Source organism: Glycine soja, chromosome 2 (assembly GCF_004193775.1).
Source record: "Glycine soja cultivar W05 chromosome 2, ASM419377v2, whole genome shotgun sequence".
Classification (NCBI taxonomy): domain Eukaryota; kingdom Viridiplantae; phylum Streptophyta; class Magnoliopsida; order Fabales; family Fabaceae; genus Glycine; species Glycine soja.
This window is the reverse complement of record NC_041003.1, coordinates 32,748,490-32,763,192: the sequence shown is the minus strand read 5'-3', so window position 1 is coordinate 32,763,192 and position 14,703 is coordinate 32,748,490. Positions and strand designations below refer to the sequence as shown.

The following is a 14,703-nucleotide window of genomic DNA, read 5'->3' as shown; positions in this document are numbered from 1 at the left end:
AAAATTGAAATTAGTTAATTAGTTTGTATCGTAAGAGTCAAATGTTCTCTTCCTTCGAATGTTTATGTAACATCTCATGTCATGTAAAGATCCTTTTTTTCCCCTCCTAAACACAGAGGAAGAATCTAAAAAAAAACAAAAAGGTATAAGATTTTATTTATTAGTGAAAACGCGCGATTGAAAAGGCTTTTTTTTTTTTCCAAATTAATATAGCTTTTGGTGTACCAACTCGATCTTCTCTTATAATACTTGTATGTACGTAAGTTTCTTATTTGATTCATTAGGGGTGATATTAATGGAAAAAAAAAACACTACAAAACAATCTCCATATAAAAAATACCACTTATTGCCATGTGTGCAAATTTGGTCGTTAAACGAGATAGTGATCGAAACCAGACATTTATACTCGTTTTTGCAATTCTAGTTATCAGTGAATATATTCAGCCTCCGATTAATAAATCAGACACTAATATTGACTGATATTTTCGGTTGCTAATTAATAACATGCTATCAACTATTATTTTGATAGCTTTTCATAGATATAGTAGCTAACATGATGACTATATAGGAGGTCGAATTTTCTTTTTAATAAAAAAAAATGTCAGTGTTAAAATTACAAAAGAAATTAGCTTACATGCAGTTGCTAAATAAGTATCATGGTAATGACAAATTTAGCCATAAGTTACATTCTGTTTAAAAAATTAAGAAATATGGTTTACCTTAACTATCTTTATTTGGTCACAAATATCTATTTAATTAAGACAATTTTGTGGCAGTTTTTCTTTTAAACTACAAAAATTAAAATAAATTTGACTTTTTATAAATTGGGGGGAGGGGAGGGGGAAAAATTTGTGGAAACTATTCTTTAAAGACAAAATTTGTGAGATTGTAAAATTTTGGGGATAAAAAGAACTATTGAGCCATTAGAATAATAATTCTTTTATAACTGTTTTCTGACCAATATTCTAAATTTAATTAAAATATTAAACATTTTTATAATTTTGATATATATATATATATATATATATATATATATATATATATATATATATATTATTTCCCTTAACTTATGACTTTTGCACATGTGCATATTCTAGAGTTAAGTAATGTTTTATGAATTACCAGAATTTTGAATTTATTTTAATATATATAATTAGGATATCATGTAATAGAGGTTTAATGGTGATCTCTAAGTTAATTTAATTTATCTAGACTATATAAAATCCGAGCATCTCTAATAGAAGATCTCATTTTGAGATCTTAGTCACCTTTTTTTGGATCACAGAGTGTCACACCACTCTCAAAATTTTCTCCATTTTTTACTCCAATATAGTAAATTTCATTTTGAGAACTTCAATCATTTTTTTAGGTCTTCCTACAAGAATTTGATGCAAATCAATTTTTTGGAGAGACAATAAAAAATTATTTTTTTAAATGGATGCAAATCATGAAAGTTCCTTTATAAGAATTGAATCTCCACGTAGAGATCTAACATCTTGCTCCAATAATGGATATGAGCAAGAATGAATCTTGAGGTTAAGATCTCCTTGTAAGATCCTTTATTGGAGATGCTCTAGTTAATTTTTTTTATTATATTTAGCAATGGAAAAATAATTTTCAATCAATAGATTTTCTAACACCCTTACATATAGACTTTCAAAATAACCTGTTGATTTTCTCAATGAAAAGATATTCTCAAGTTCTCTTTCTTATTAACTCAAAAGATTAGAAAAGATAGAAGAAATTTTTGCTAAAAACACAAACTTTTCAATTCAATTTCTTAAAACTTTTTTTTTGTTTTTAAAACATTCAAAATAAATCATAATAATTGCTTATTGTGCTTAAACTTAAATCAACTATACATGGCCTATACTCTGGTGCATCCACTAGCACACTACAACAACAGAGGAAACCGTAGAAGTGATCCACATGAAGCACATCATCATGCTGCTTCCACGTCTTGATGGCATCAATGAAGACGAGGGAGTCAACGTCGTGCTTGACATCGGATACTGAAAATGGTAACAAAGGAATGAGTACTCCATCCCTTTAGAAGCCACAAACACGAACGTTAAGTCCTACACATGACCTAAACAACCACCACGTGTAGTTTTCTAACATATCACCACGGCGTCTTATTCTGTGATTCTACTCTCAAACAATTCCTGTCTTAGGCCCAACACTGTCACTAAGCCTCCCAGGCCTTCATGGTCTTACGTAATATATGGATGACAATTGGGAAGGCACCCCACATGCCAATACAAGACATAGTGCTCTCCCCAACAATGGATACGACTCTACTCTAGTCAAGAATTCCAAGTGAACCTCGCGAGTCCCTCAAACTAACAAAAAATGGCCTTAGTCAAGTTATCACCACTCAACATCCCACCAAGTTCCTTTAAACCGTTCGAACTGTCCCCTGGTGTACCTGTTGTATGTTATCCACCCTATCTTAGCAAATCCTCATTCATCCTTCATAATGAGAAACATCGATCCTCAAACGATGGCTATGTTAGTACATGTGAAATGATGTTAGATAGCATTTCCCATTGAGTATAAAGTCATGCCCCCAATTCCTGACACAACTATCCTTCTAACTGTAACACAATCTTGTTACCTTGTTCGTCCGTTCCTTCCTCGGAATGCATGTCAATCCTCATGAAGCTCCCAACCACAAGTATTCTCCATCGTGCACACACACGAACATATCAAGAGAGGAAGGAAGTTAATCCCCTTCCCTCTCTAAGGTCACCATTAATATGACCCTTCAAGTGGAATAGTCCATTTCACAACCACACACCATCACTAGCAACCTACTAAATCATTACATGACATTCAAAGTAAATTTTGCTGAGGGTCGAACACCCCCAAATCCAATCCCAAAGCGCAACAATTCATAATCAAACAATATTAATAAGGTCACATTAATAACATGCAATATGTTTTTCCAAGTGGTCACACTCACTTGGTCTTACAACATATAACATAGAAATTCCCACAATTTCACATTATAAAGTCTTAATCAAAGTAAACAACACATTCTACAATTCACATAATTTATTCCATGCATTTCATACACATTCATGCTACATTCTCATTTGGAATTATACATCATTGCCCACTTTGAAAATCAATTTTTTCGTTGACGTAGACAAACTATATATGCATCTCAAGTTTTCACATGCAAAGAACTCAGAATTTTGCAAGTCCACTCCCATTTGGCCCTAATGCTTACACTGCCCTACACTTAATTATCATTAAAGTTCACAAAACTTATTTTCTAATTTTCAAGAGTTATAGAAATTTGTTTTACGCAAACTTTATATCAAACTCAATGTTTTCAAACATGAGGAACTCATTTCCATGGTCAAAATGTATAAAAACCAAACCTATAGATACAGTTCGTGCAAAACAAAGAGGGTTTTTACTGAAAAAGAGCAAAACTTGAAATTATGATTCCATAAGCTAATACTAACTCAAATGGGGTGTATTTTAGGTCTATATAAAACTAGGTTTTTGGACCTAATGAGTTCAATTTTGGGATCCATAAACACAGGTTCTAGCTCCAACTTTAAAATTTTCAAAAGCAAAAGTATATGTATATATAACTTGCCTTAACTTAAAATTTTATTTCCAAATGCTATACAACTCCAAATGAGACATGTCATATATGCTTTCCTAGGTTTTTGGGGTCAAGGAATTCATTTTTGTGCCCAGAATTCACAAATACAACACGTATCATTCAAAGGGTCACAACACAAAATTTGAAATTTTGAATTTCACATGAACACATACAAAAGCACAACATAAATAAAGTTTAACTTTTCACAATCAAAGCATAGGTTCTAAGTAACCAAATACTCTTCCCTTACCTCTTGATTGACACAATGAAGCAAAGACATGAGTATGTGATGAGTTGAATCCTTGAGCACTCCCTAGGGCATACTCATAAAAATGAAACAAGATAAGAACATGAGGGCTCTAGTGAGTAGAGAAGAAAAGAATGAAGAAGAGCATAAGAAAAAGCTTCAAAAACTCACTCAGCTCTTCACTTCACAACAATCACACACCAGGCAAGGAGAGAAGAAGACACTTTCTTGCTTCCTCTCTCCCAAAACGACAAAAATGAGCTAGGGGAGGGAGAGAAGTGTTCACTTCTCTCATATAGAGGGCTCCAAGGTCTAGATGAGGGCCCACTTGTGGAGTCCTCTAGGTTTTTTTTTCTCCTAACCACTTTTAATGACTTAAACTTCTACTTAGTTCACTAATAAAGCTCTATTAAACTTCTACTTAGTTCACTAATAAAGCTCTATCTAACTTCTAAGTTGATCCTAGAGTAATTGATTCATTTATTAATTCCCTTAATTAGACCTAACTAAAAATAATTAGAGTGAGTGAGATTAATTCTCCTCTTTTCTTATTAATTAAATTAAGTGTTTCTCATCTCTAGACACATTAGTGCTCTAAACTTTCATTAATTAGTCTAAATCTCTCATTTTAGCCTAAAAAGTCTCTATTTACAAAATTATCATTGATGAGAGATTATCTTACTTTCACTTTTTAGAATGCAGTTGACTTTTATTGATTGACGGTTCAAGAGTTTTCTACCTCTAAACCACTTTTTCCTAGACTCAATACTTAAAATCTAGGTTTCTTGATTATCCAAAGATGGTCCTATCTTTTATATTAATTATTTCACTAAAGATACTACATTACATATCAAAACAAACACAAGCTATTTTTAATATGAACTTCCCAATCTAAAAAATTGAAATGTTACGGATTTATTCACTCATTTATTAATTTTTAGTAGTGATACTGAGAGTTTAAATGACTGACAACAATTTGATTACTAATTGACACAACAATCTATCATTAAATGGGTCACCACATGGTCAAGAAAGTTAACATGAAAAGCTCATCATTTTTTAACGAATCATAATTTTAACAAATCAAACGGATCCTTAATGACATAATTAGAGACTAATTCTATTGAGATCACACTTATTAAACACTAAATTATCATCAGTAACCAAAAGTTAATCGGTTGCAAAGCCCATATTGTTAATGACTGATTGTATTCCATTGCTGAAATCAATTGTTATTTATGCCTTTTATTATGTTGAAAGAGTCAAAGAAAAAGTTCAAAATATGGAAAGAGTGATGAAAATGTATATGATTTTTTTTTCAAAAGTTTGCTATTGATAATTTTTGTTTCTGGGACATATTTACTAAGCAATCGGTAACAATAATCCCTTTGTAATTAAATTAATATAAGATAAACACTTGAAAATTTTATTTGATAAACTGTACGTATTGACAAGTATGAACATGCTTGTCAATTTACAATTCTTTATTTATGCAATTTACACTACGATTTAATTTTTCTTTATTTTTGCACTTATCATATTTAGTAAATTTTTTCTTGATAACTAATTATGACTACCGTAAAATGCATTGTTTTATATACAAAATCATAAAAAGTTCTTGGTACGTACATTTTTTTATTTTTCTATTAAATTAGCAATATTACATGGAATAATTAACATGATCCTCATAACATAACAAAAAATATCGTTTCAAAGACAAAAGTATGTTTCATAACTTCCCTCTGCATTTTTTCATGTTTAATTCAGCTGTTAGTGATTGCGTGCATCAAAGTGACACTACTAACTCTAACTGTAAATTTTTTTTTTTTTGAAATACAAATTGCTACATTGGAAATTGTATGTGCATGTATGACTTACAGCCTGTACGTGTGGGACTTAATTTAATATCGGATTCTATAAGAATCAAGGAGAAAGGGAACTCACATATGTTGTATCTTTGGCAAGAAATCTTTTGTTCTAACGTGGTTGCCTGATAGGATTTTAACATCGGGTAAATTTATGAAAGTAGAGTGATACATTAGCCTTGCCCTGTTGATGAATATATATAGGATAGGTTTAGGGTCTATGTTTAGCAACAACATCAATTATGTACGTAGAGAGGTTTAGAAAATGTGTGATGCTGAACACAACAAGAAGATAAAAACTCATAAATTATAGGGATTTTAAGTACACCACTATAATTTGCCATAAGTTACATTCATTCCGGTCCTTATATAAGAATCAAATTAGAAGTTTGGTTTGGTTCTTTTTATACATTTTGTTCGATTCAAGAAATGGGAGATTCAGTTCAATGAGAGATTCTGATATAGAGTTGACTTACGATGGTGATTCCAATTGCAAAGTATGGTGGCATCAAGTGGTTCTGATGGTGGTGTTGGGGTGTTTGCATGCACTCCAATACTCAAGTCAGTAATAACTCAAGGTGGAGTGAGAAATGAAGTTAGTTACCATACCAGTGTTTTGCATGTTTTATACCACGCTTGTTGCGAAAAAATTAGTTATCCAATTGTCATCATGCAAGACAAGTGCTCCTAAGTGAGGTGTCACACGTCTAGCTTGTCCATTTTCTCATTGTAGCCTAGAAGGATGTCACTTAAGCTTGAGTACTAATGTTCTTGGGATGAGTTAGTAATATGGGATCGAAGACCCGGCTTTGGTGTCTTGAGTTAAACGAGTATATAGGTTAACATTTGTTGAGATTACTCTTCCAAACAGTTGTCCCCAAGTTGATTGCTTCTTTGTAGAAGTTGACAACTTACACATTATAATAGAATGATTGGCTAGTTCACCTAATAATTCGGTCCTTATCCCGAGATTTCTCTTCTAGAACACTTTTTTAAGTAATTTTTATAAAACCTAAACAAAATTATTAAGATTAAGGAAATTGATTAATTTTTTTGGTATCATTAAATACAAAATTTATATATTTTTCAAAAATGTTACCCTTAACATAAATGAGATATCCTTTAATTATTTTTCATATATTTTTATTAATTTTAATTCCTTTAATCTCTCAGAAGATGGTGGTGGTGGTGGTGGCATGGTCGAATGATGATGGTGATGGTAGTAGCGATAGAATAGTAATGACTATGTTTAAAAACCCATACTAACGCGACCAGTTAGACTGCGACTATAATGTCTGGTTGAGTTGAGTTGCCTATCGAATTAACCATGCATTGATTTTGGTGCAACCCGATACAACTCGATCGGGTTTGAAACTAAAATGGTGGCCCACTAACCCGGGCCAAGTCATGCCTAAGGGAGGAAACATAGTTGGTTATGTGGGTCAGTTAGGGTTGGGTATAAAGTCTTAATTTTTTTTAATAAAGATCGAGTCATACGGGTCAATTAGTGACACACTAATTGACCATTGATCTAGTGGCCTAATAATGTCTTGACCAGGTCAATCACAGGTTCAATTTTTAAAATTATGGGTGATGGTGGAGTGGAATAGTGGTAACGGTGGCCACAATAACAATGAAGGCACTAGAATGGTGGTGGTGACAATAGTAGCGATTGAATGATAGTGGTGAAGCAATGTTGGTGGTGGTAGTGGCAATATCAATTGTGGGAATGGTAGTGGTGATGGTGGCAGTGATGGTGGTGGGGTGGAATAATAGTAGCGACGACAAGAATGATAATGGAGGCAGAGAAATGGTGGCAGAGACAATGGTGGTGGTGGTTAGAATGTGTTTTTTTAAAAACAAAAAATCGAATTTCACAAATTTTCTTTTCTTGGTTTTGATAATATATGTACAACTATTTTCAAATTGAGTTAAAAACTAATTCAATTCCATTTTTTCCAAACGCATTTTGTTTTGAAAATTGCATTTGAAAACCGAAAATAAAAACTCGCAACCACCCCAAACGGGACCTAAGCTAAGCAGAAATTAAGGAAAAAGCAAATAATTGTGCAAAATGAAGCTTAAAAGTCATCATGCACAATAATTATTATCATAGCTTCTCACATATCCTAAAAAATATATCATTTTAATTTGGAATGATCACATATACAAGTAAATTTGTAAACTTTTATCTAATTACGATTGATACCTCTAGGTCCTACTGGGAAGTCAAATACTCTAATTATGGTAGTTTTATTTCTTTTAATCACTCCCACCCTAAAGAATTTATTACTTTAATTTTTATTGACTATGAATGTGAATAGTGAAAGTAAGGTTCCTAAAATTCTCTTTATAGAAGACAAAATTAGACTTCCAAGGAGCTTAAAACATGTATATATTCTACTTCCTACTTATTGAACTAAAAAAAATGACTCAATTTATTTATTTTTCTGAAAAATAATTAATGAATGAAACATTCTAAATTAGTTTTTACTCCAACTAGAAGTTTGGTTTGATCCTTTTTATAAGACACAATCTAAATGTCTTTTGCATTAATTATTTTTTTTAATAAAATTCCCTTAAGTATGAGTCATTTTCTGATTTCATAAATAGTAATTGAAATACATTAATGTCTTAGACTCTTCAGAAATCTAACTTTATCTTTTATAAAGAGTATTCTAGGAAACTAAATTTGATTATTCACATGCATAGCCATTAAAAATAAAAATAACAAATATATTAATAATGACCAGCATTATTCCACCTCATCACCACTGACACCACCATTATCGCCATTCCCGTTACAGTCGCCACTCCCACCCCCACTACCTCTGTCACCACCATTATTTCATAGTACAGTGAGATAAGATAAAATAGTTGACTCATTTTATTTATTTTTAGTTTGTAACATATTTTTTTAAAAAAAACACAAAGATTAAACCGAAACTCAAAACTCAAAACTAAAAATGATTTGGATTTTTAAAAATTTCAAAACTAAAATGAGAAACCACCCCGAACGGGAGCTTAGTCTCAAAATAGTTAGAATTTAATGCTTTTATAGAACTCTAGGCTTGTAAATAAAACTTTAAGCATTTATGTAGTTTTCTTATGTTTTTATTAGAGTTTTGAAACACCAAGAGAGGAAGGGAAGTTGTCACAACAAAGATGACTCGCTTAGTGAGCTATGTTCGCCTAGTGAGAGAGGTTGTGCAGACAAAGACACACAACGACTTACTAACAAAGAAAAAGGGCCACATCATATGTAAAACTCGCCTAACAAGCAAATCTCTCTGAAAGGAAGCAAATTCACTTCAAATTAGGAATTTAGAAGAACTCTCCCAATGAGAAAAGACAATTGAAGTGTGAGTCTTTTTGAATTTGCAAAGAACTCGCCTAATGAGTGTTGCTTTCCCAACATGTAGTGTATTTTCTTAAGTGACAAGACAAGGACCTTGGCCCCATTATAAAAGCCACATTCTCTTGGGGTTAGGGATATATCGACCTAGGGCTTGGAGAAAAGGGTTTTTGCACTATTTCATTAAGCTTCTTCCATTTTCTTCCAATCTTCTTGTATTTTTTTCCCTTTCTAAGGCCTCTCATGAAAATGGGAGGCTAAACTACCCATTGTTGAGGTTTGGGTATCAAAAACTTTTGATGTAATTATCTTTGCTGTTCATTTAATATTATTCCTATTTCATTACTTCTTTTCTATATTTATTGCTTTATGTAGGGGTTGATCATCCATGTGCATGTTGTTATAGTGTGATTATCATTAGAAAATATTTTCATACTAGGAACTGAGAATATGTTTCTAATTAAGGCAAATCACTTAGTCTCGCTTGCTAGGAAATTAATTAGGGCTAAAACTAAGTGGTTTAGGCTCTCTCATGAGGATCATGGTTTGAATAGATTAGTTGGTTAAAGTGATATTAGGAGTAGTTTTGAATAAGGAAAAATCATTTTACATCAAGAACTATTTGGTCAACCAAGCACCCAACAATTGCCTTAATTTTACATTACAAAATATTTTCTGCCCTCCAAGTGTTTGTGTTATAGCCTTTTAAGCCTTGTCATATTCTTTTTTTGATGTTATTTTTTATTATTGCACTTTGAATTTATGCTCTTTTTAAGTTCAAAACTGAAACAACTATTCAATTTACTATCTTAGAATTGGTTTCACACAAATTAACTTGTTTGATTTGACACTTGCGAATCAATTAATAGGCTAACGTATCAAAATTAAAGATCTCCATTATGAGATTTTTTTGAAACCATATTTTTTGTGTAAAGTATTCAATGACTTTGTCCATAACTAATATTCGTCAAAGAACTTGATTAGTTACCTTTAGTAGAGTCACTCTTCTCCAATTATAATTTTTTTCATTCACAAAACTTGAATCCAAATTTTATTGAAAAAATCAAACCTGATTTACTTTGGATCAACTTATTGGCTCTATAAAATATGGATAAATTATATACACAAATTTGTTCCCATATCTAATTCAAAACTTTGATATATTGAATGTATAAGACCTTACTTATTAGCCATTTTTATTGAATGTATGCTTTTCCCCCGTGTTATAATATTAGTAATTAATTAATAACTGTTTAAGTATTAATAATTATTTCTCAAAAAGGCCACGATGCATATAATGAAACAATACATAATTTATGGGCAGTAAATGTTGGTTCAATGGGTAAATAATAAATTCATATTTCTTTAAGAGTGTGAGTTTGACTTTTGCCTTTGATGTAAAAGTATAAGCCTTCTTTGAATCTTGATGCTTATGCTGATCCTGGTCAACTCACACGATTTCACTCACCTACTTTTTTGTTAACAAAAGAAATACATAGTTTTTGCGTTAACTAATAAATTAAAAACTTAATTGAATAATTATTCCATATCTATAAACTGCCACTAACGGTATTCACTCTCTGTCTTGGAGAGTAATATATATAAGAATGACAATGAAAATGCCATTACGTTCCTGTATTCCTTCTTTCTTAATGATTAAAAAATCCTAATCATCAAAAGATTTTTTTTAATAAAAATGATTTGCTGTGTTTCGTTACTTTATTTTTCTCCTCCACTTGACTTTAGTTCTCTTTCCCCATATTTGATACCTCTCTCTCTCTCTCTCCACCATCCACTCCCTTCAGCCATCTTGTACTTTCTCTATCTGTATATAAAAGCAAAACCTACATAGTCTTGCACTGTTTCCATTCTCTCCTCAAACACAAAACCTCTTTTCATATTCCACCCATGGCAGACCCTTACTCCAATTTCTTCTCACCAGGTAGTTTCTTCCACCACTATCCTTCTCCAAACCCTTCACCCCACCACCATCCCTATGCTCACAACTTCCTCAACCAAAATGGTTCCAACATCAATAACCACAACACCTTTTTCCACTTCCACCACTTTCAAACCACTATTTGTTCTTCTTCACCTCCTTCCCCTCCCTTGAGAGAAGCCCTTCCTCTTCTAACTCTCAGCCCAAGAAATGAAGAGGAACAAGAAGAGGATGACCAAGATCAAGATCAGGAGATTCTTCAGGAAAATATTTGCACTGCCATGGATGTGGAAGAGAATTACAACAACAGAACCCTTCACCTTCACCCAAAAGGGGAGGAACAAGATCAAGAAGATACTGATGAAAGTGTCACTGTTGCACTGCACATAGGGTTGCCAAGCCCTAGTGCTGCTGAGATAGCTTCTGTTCTTTCTTCAGCAGCTTGTTCTACAGACAAAGAACAACAAGGAGGAGATGGAGTTGGTAATAACAACAGTAATAATGGGAGTGAGGATTTTTCTTCTTCAGGGTTCTTGTCTAACAGGCTCAACAAGGGACAGTACTGGATCCCTACCCCTTCTCAGATTCTCATTGGTCCTACTCAGTTCTCTTGTCCCGTTTGTTGCAAAACCTTCAACAGATACAACAACATGCAGGTCAGTGTACTAACATAAATAAACAAAATCTTTATCCCAACCGACGCACATGTTATGAACCATAAACCCTTCTTCTACTTCTTCTTCTTCTTCTTATTCTTCTTCTTTTTTTTTTTTTTTTGCATAAAGTTTTAAAATATGGTATCTGTGACCGTGATTTTGGCTGCAACGTCAAATTTTTGAAATCTTTGACTGCATTTGTCCATGATTTTCCATAATATTAAGGAATGCCACGAAATCGTAACCATGATTTAAAACCTTGCTTGCACCTTTTTTCTCCCCATTCATATGAAATAAAATGATGATTTTGTTAATTTGGATGGTAATAAGAGGAAAGCAGGGTCCTTTTTTGCCTTTTTGCTTTTTTCTTCTCCTTCCATTTTTCTTCCACCAGGGTTTTTTTTTTCTTTTAACTTAATTGTACTTATATCATAATGATTAAAATTATTTTGAGCTTTTTTTGTTTTCTTGCATGGTGAAACGGGTACTAATTAATGTATGAACAAATTAATATTTTCTTGGTTCAAACTGTGACTGAGACCAGATCCTACATCCTTTTCGTTGATTAAACTACTCAGGCAATGTTCTTTATGCCTTTGGTGCATTGAAGTCTGTGATTCGTTATGTTTTGGCATGCAGCTGCGCATGGAACTGAAAATTTGGCAGTGTTTCTTCTAGATCTCTCAGATAATGATATTAATACACAAGATTTGTTTCTCTTTGTGGCCTTTTTCTGTCTGAATCCAAACACCTTCCACACCTGAAAGTCTCTTACACAGACGTATTAGGTAGATATACACTGCAAATAAAAAGAGCAGCAAACAACAAGTTCTTAAACAAATTTCAAAAAATTTACAGTGCAGAATTTTTTTTTAATTTTATTTCAACGTCCTTGAATTGCATAAATAATATGCTTAATTCCTTATATATTCTGACAAAAATTAAAAATGTTTGTTCCATAGAAGTGGCTATTCTGAGATAATTATTTTCTATGTCAGCTTAGTCCAAAATCCAAATTCAAGTTTTAACCAACTTAAGTTTCTTATTTTTCATTTAATGTTTAAATTTTCGCAACATGTACTCAACTAATACAGCTTTTGATAATTTTTGCCTTCTTTTCTCTGTACTAGTTATCTTCTTTTTGGGGCATCCATAATTTTTTTTTAATTTCTTTTGTTTCTTTTTGTCAGATGCATATGTGGGGGCATGGATCACAGTACAGAAAAGGGCCTGAATCTCTGAGGGGTACCCAACCAACAGGTATGCTAAGGCTTCCATGCTATTGCTGTTCCCCAGGTTGCAGGAACAACATTGATCACCCAAGAGCAAAGCCCCTCAAAGACTTCAGAACCCTCCAAACACACTACAAGAGGAAGCATGGGATTAAGCCCTTCATGTGCAGAAAATGTGGCAAGGCCTTTGCTGTGAGGGGTGATTGGAGAACACATGAGAAGAACTGTGGCAAGCTTTGGTATTGCATCTGTGGATCTGATTTCAAGCACAAGAGGTCCCTTAAGGATCACATCAAAGCCTTTGGAAGTGGCCATGCAGCTTACGGGATTGATGGATTTGAAGAAGAAGAAGAGCCTGCATCTGAAGTAGAACAAGATAATGACTGAAGGATCGAAAATGGAACTGAACTGGTTTTATTTTAATTATATATATAATGTCTGCATGTGAATTATTATCTTATTCTTAAATAAATCTCAGTTAATTTGTGAACTAATTATTTGGTATGAGTACATATCCAATGGCTTCCCATTTGAGAACTAAATATAATTAAGCACCAAGTTTAATTAGATGGAGGCCAACCTTTTTTATTCTTCTTTCTTCTCCTTTGTCTTTCTTTTCTTTCTGTTGGAATTGACAAGCTTATTACAAAGCCAGGCGTAAATCCAACTTCAGTTTTAGTTTGTTCTCATGTATACGATCTCCTCTCTCTTTTATATATTTAGTTGCTTAAGGCATTGCAGACAATGATTATTACATTGTCTATGCTTTTGGCAAAAGCATATATATATAACTCAAGCTATTTGGTTAGTAGCTAGTAACAGATACTATATATGCAGCTTCAGTTGTATTTTGAATTGCACTTAGTTTCTCTGAAAATTTCATTGGTTTTAGGGTCCAATGCCATGTAGTTGATTGCCTACACTGTCGGTTCATTGTGCTGAGATATCAACACCTATATTTTTTATTCATTTATCATTGTTATATGAGCTTTATAACGAACTAGTTTTGACATAAATTTTAGTATCATGTTGAAAAAGAAGTTTTAGTTTCTCGCGTTGATGTTTATGTAGTGCCGGATGTATGTACAAAGTGCACTGTTGTACTCTACGTTTGTATATCAATGCGTAATATGTACATTGAACTATGTTATAATGTGCTTACACTATTGTGTACGTATATATATACTCGAGAAAGGAGCTATATATGTTGCATTCTTGCTTGTCAAAATCAACAGGAAGAAGGGTCAAAATGAAGAAAAGCCTCTTTTCTCAAATCCAGAGGCTGTAGGCCTCATCAAAGTTCAAACTTTGATGAATAATGATAAATGTGCATGGACGAATACCTGTGGGGCATTTCATGGCTTTCTTGGCTTTCACAACTTGCTTTCTTCTCAAGATCCTCTTGGTACGTGTTCTCAAATTAATCCACAAATTTTATATTTATAACGAAGCTTATCATATGATAATTAACATATTGGTATGAGAGTTCAAGCTCGCCACAATTCACATATAAATAAAAGTGAGATCAGCCTTATGGGGACGAAATTTAGATCACGTTTTTTAAATTGTACATTCGATTTTTTCACTAAATATAATAAACATATGAATTCTGTTTTAGAAATTCAACAACTCAAGTTTAATGAAAGCGATTTAATGATATATATATATATATATATATATATATATATATATATATATATATATAATAAAGTACGTACGTGTTATAATTTGATTGGATAACTCCATGACAAAATATAAAGACTTTAGACATATAATAATAAGTTTGT

General features: G+C 32.5%; 1 protein-coding gene across 1 annotated transcript; it reads left to right on the top strand.

Annotated features, from left to right (window-relative positions):
- Nucleotides 1-10,850: 10,850 nt before the first annotated feature.
- Nucleotides 10,851-13,632, top strand: LOC114392657 (zinc finger protein WIP2-like). The gene is made up of 2 exons (XM_028353868.1): nucleotides 10,851-11,684; nucleotides 12,875-13,632. The coding sequence occupies exons 1-2, from the start codon at nucleotides 10,998-11,000 to the stop codon at nucleotides 13,301-13,303; spliced, it is 1,116 nt and encodes a 371-aa protein (XP_028209669.1). The 5' UTR covers nucleotides 10,851-10,997; the 3' UTR covers nucleotides 13,304-13,632.
- Nucleotides 13,633-14,703: the final 1,071 nt, after the last annotated feature.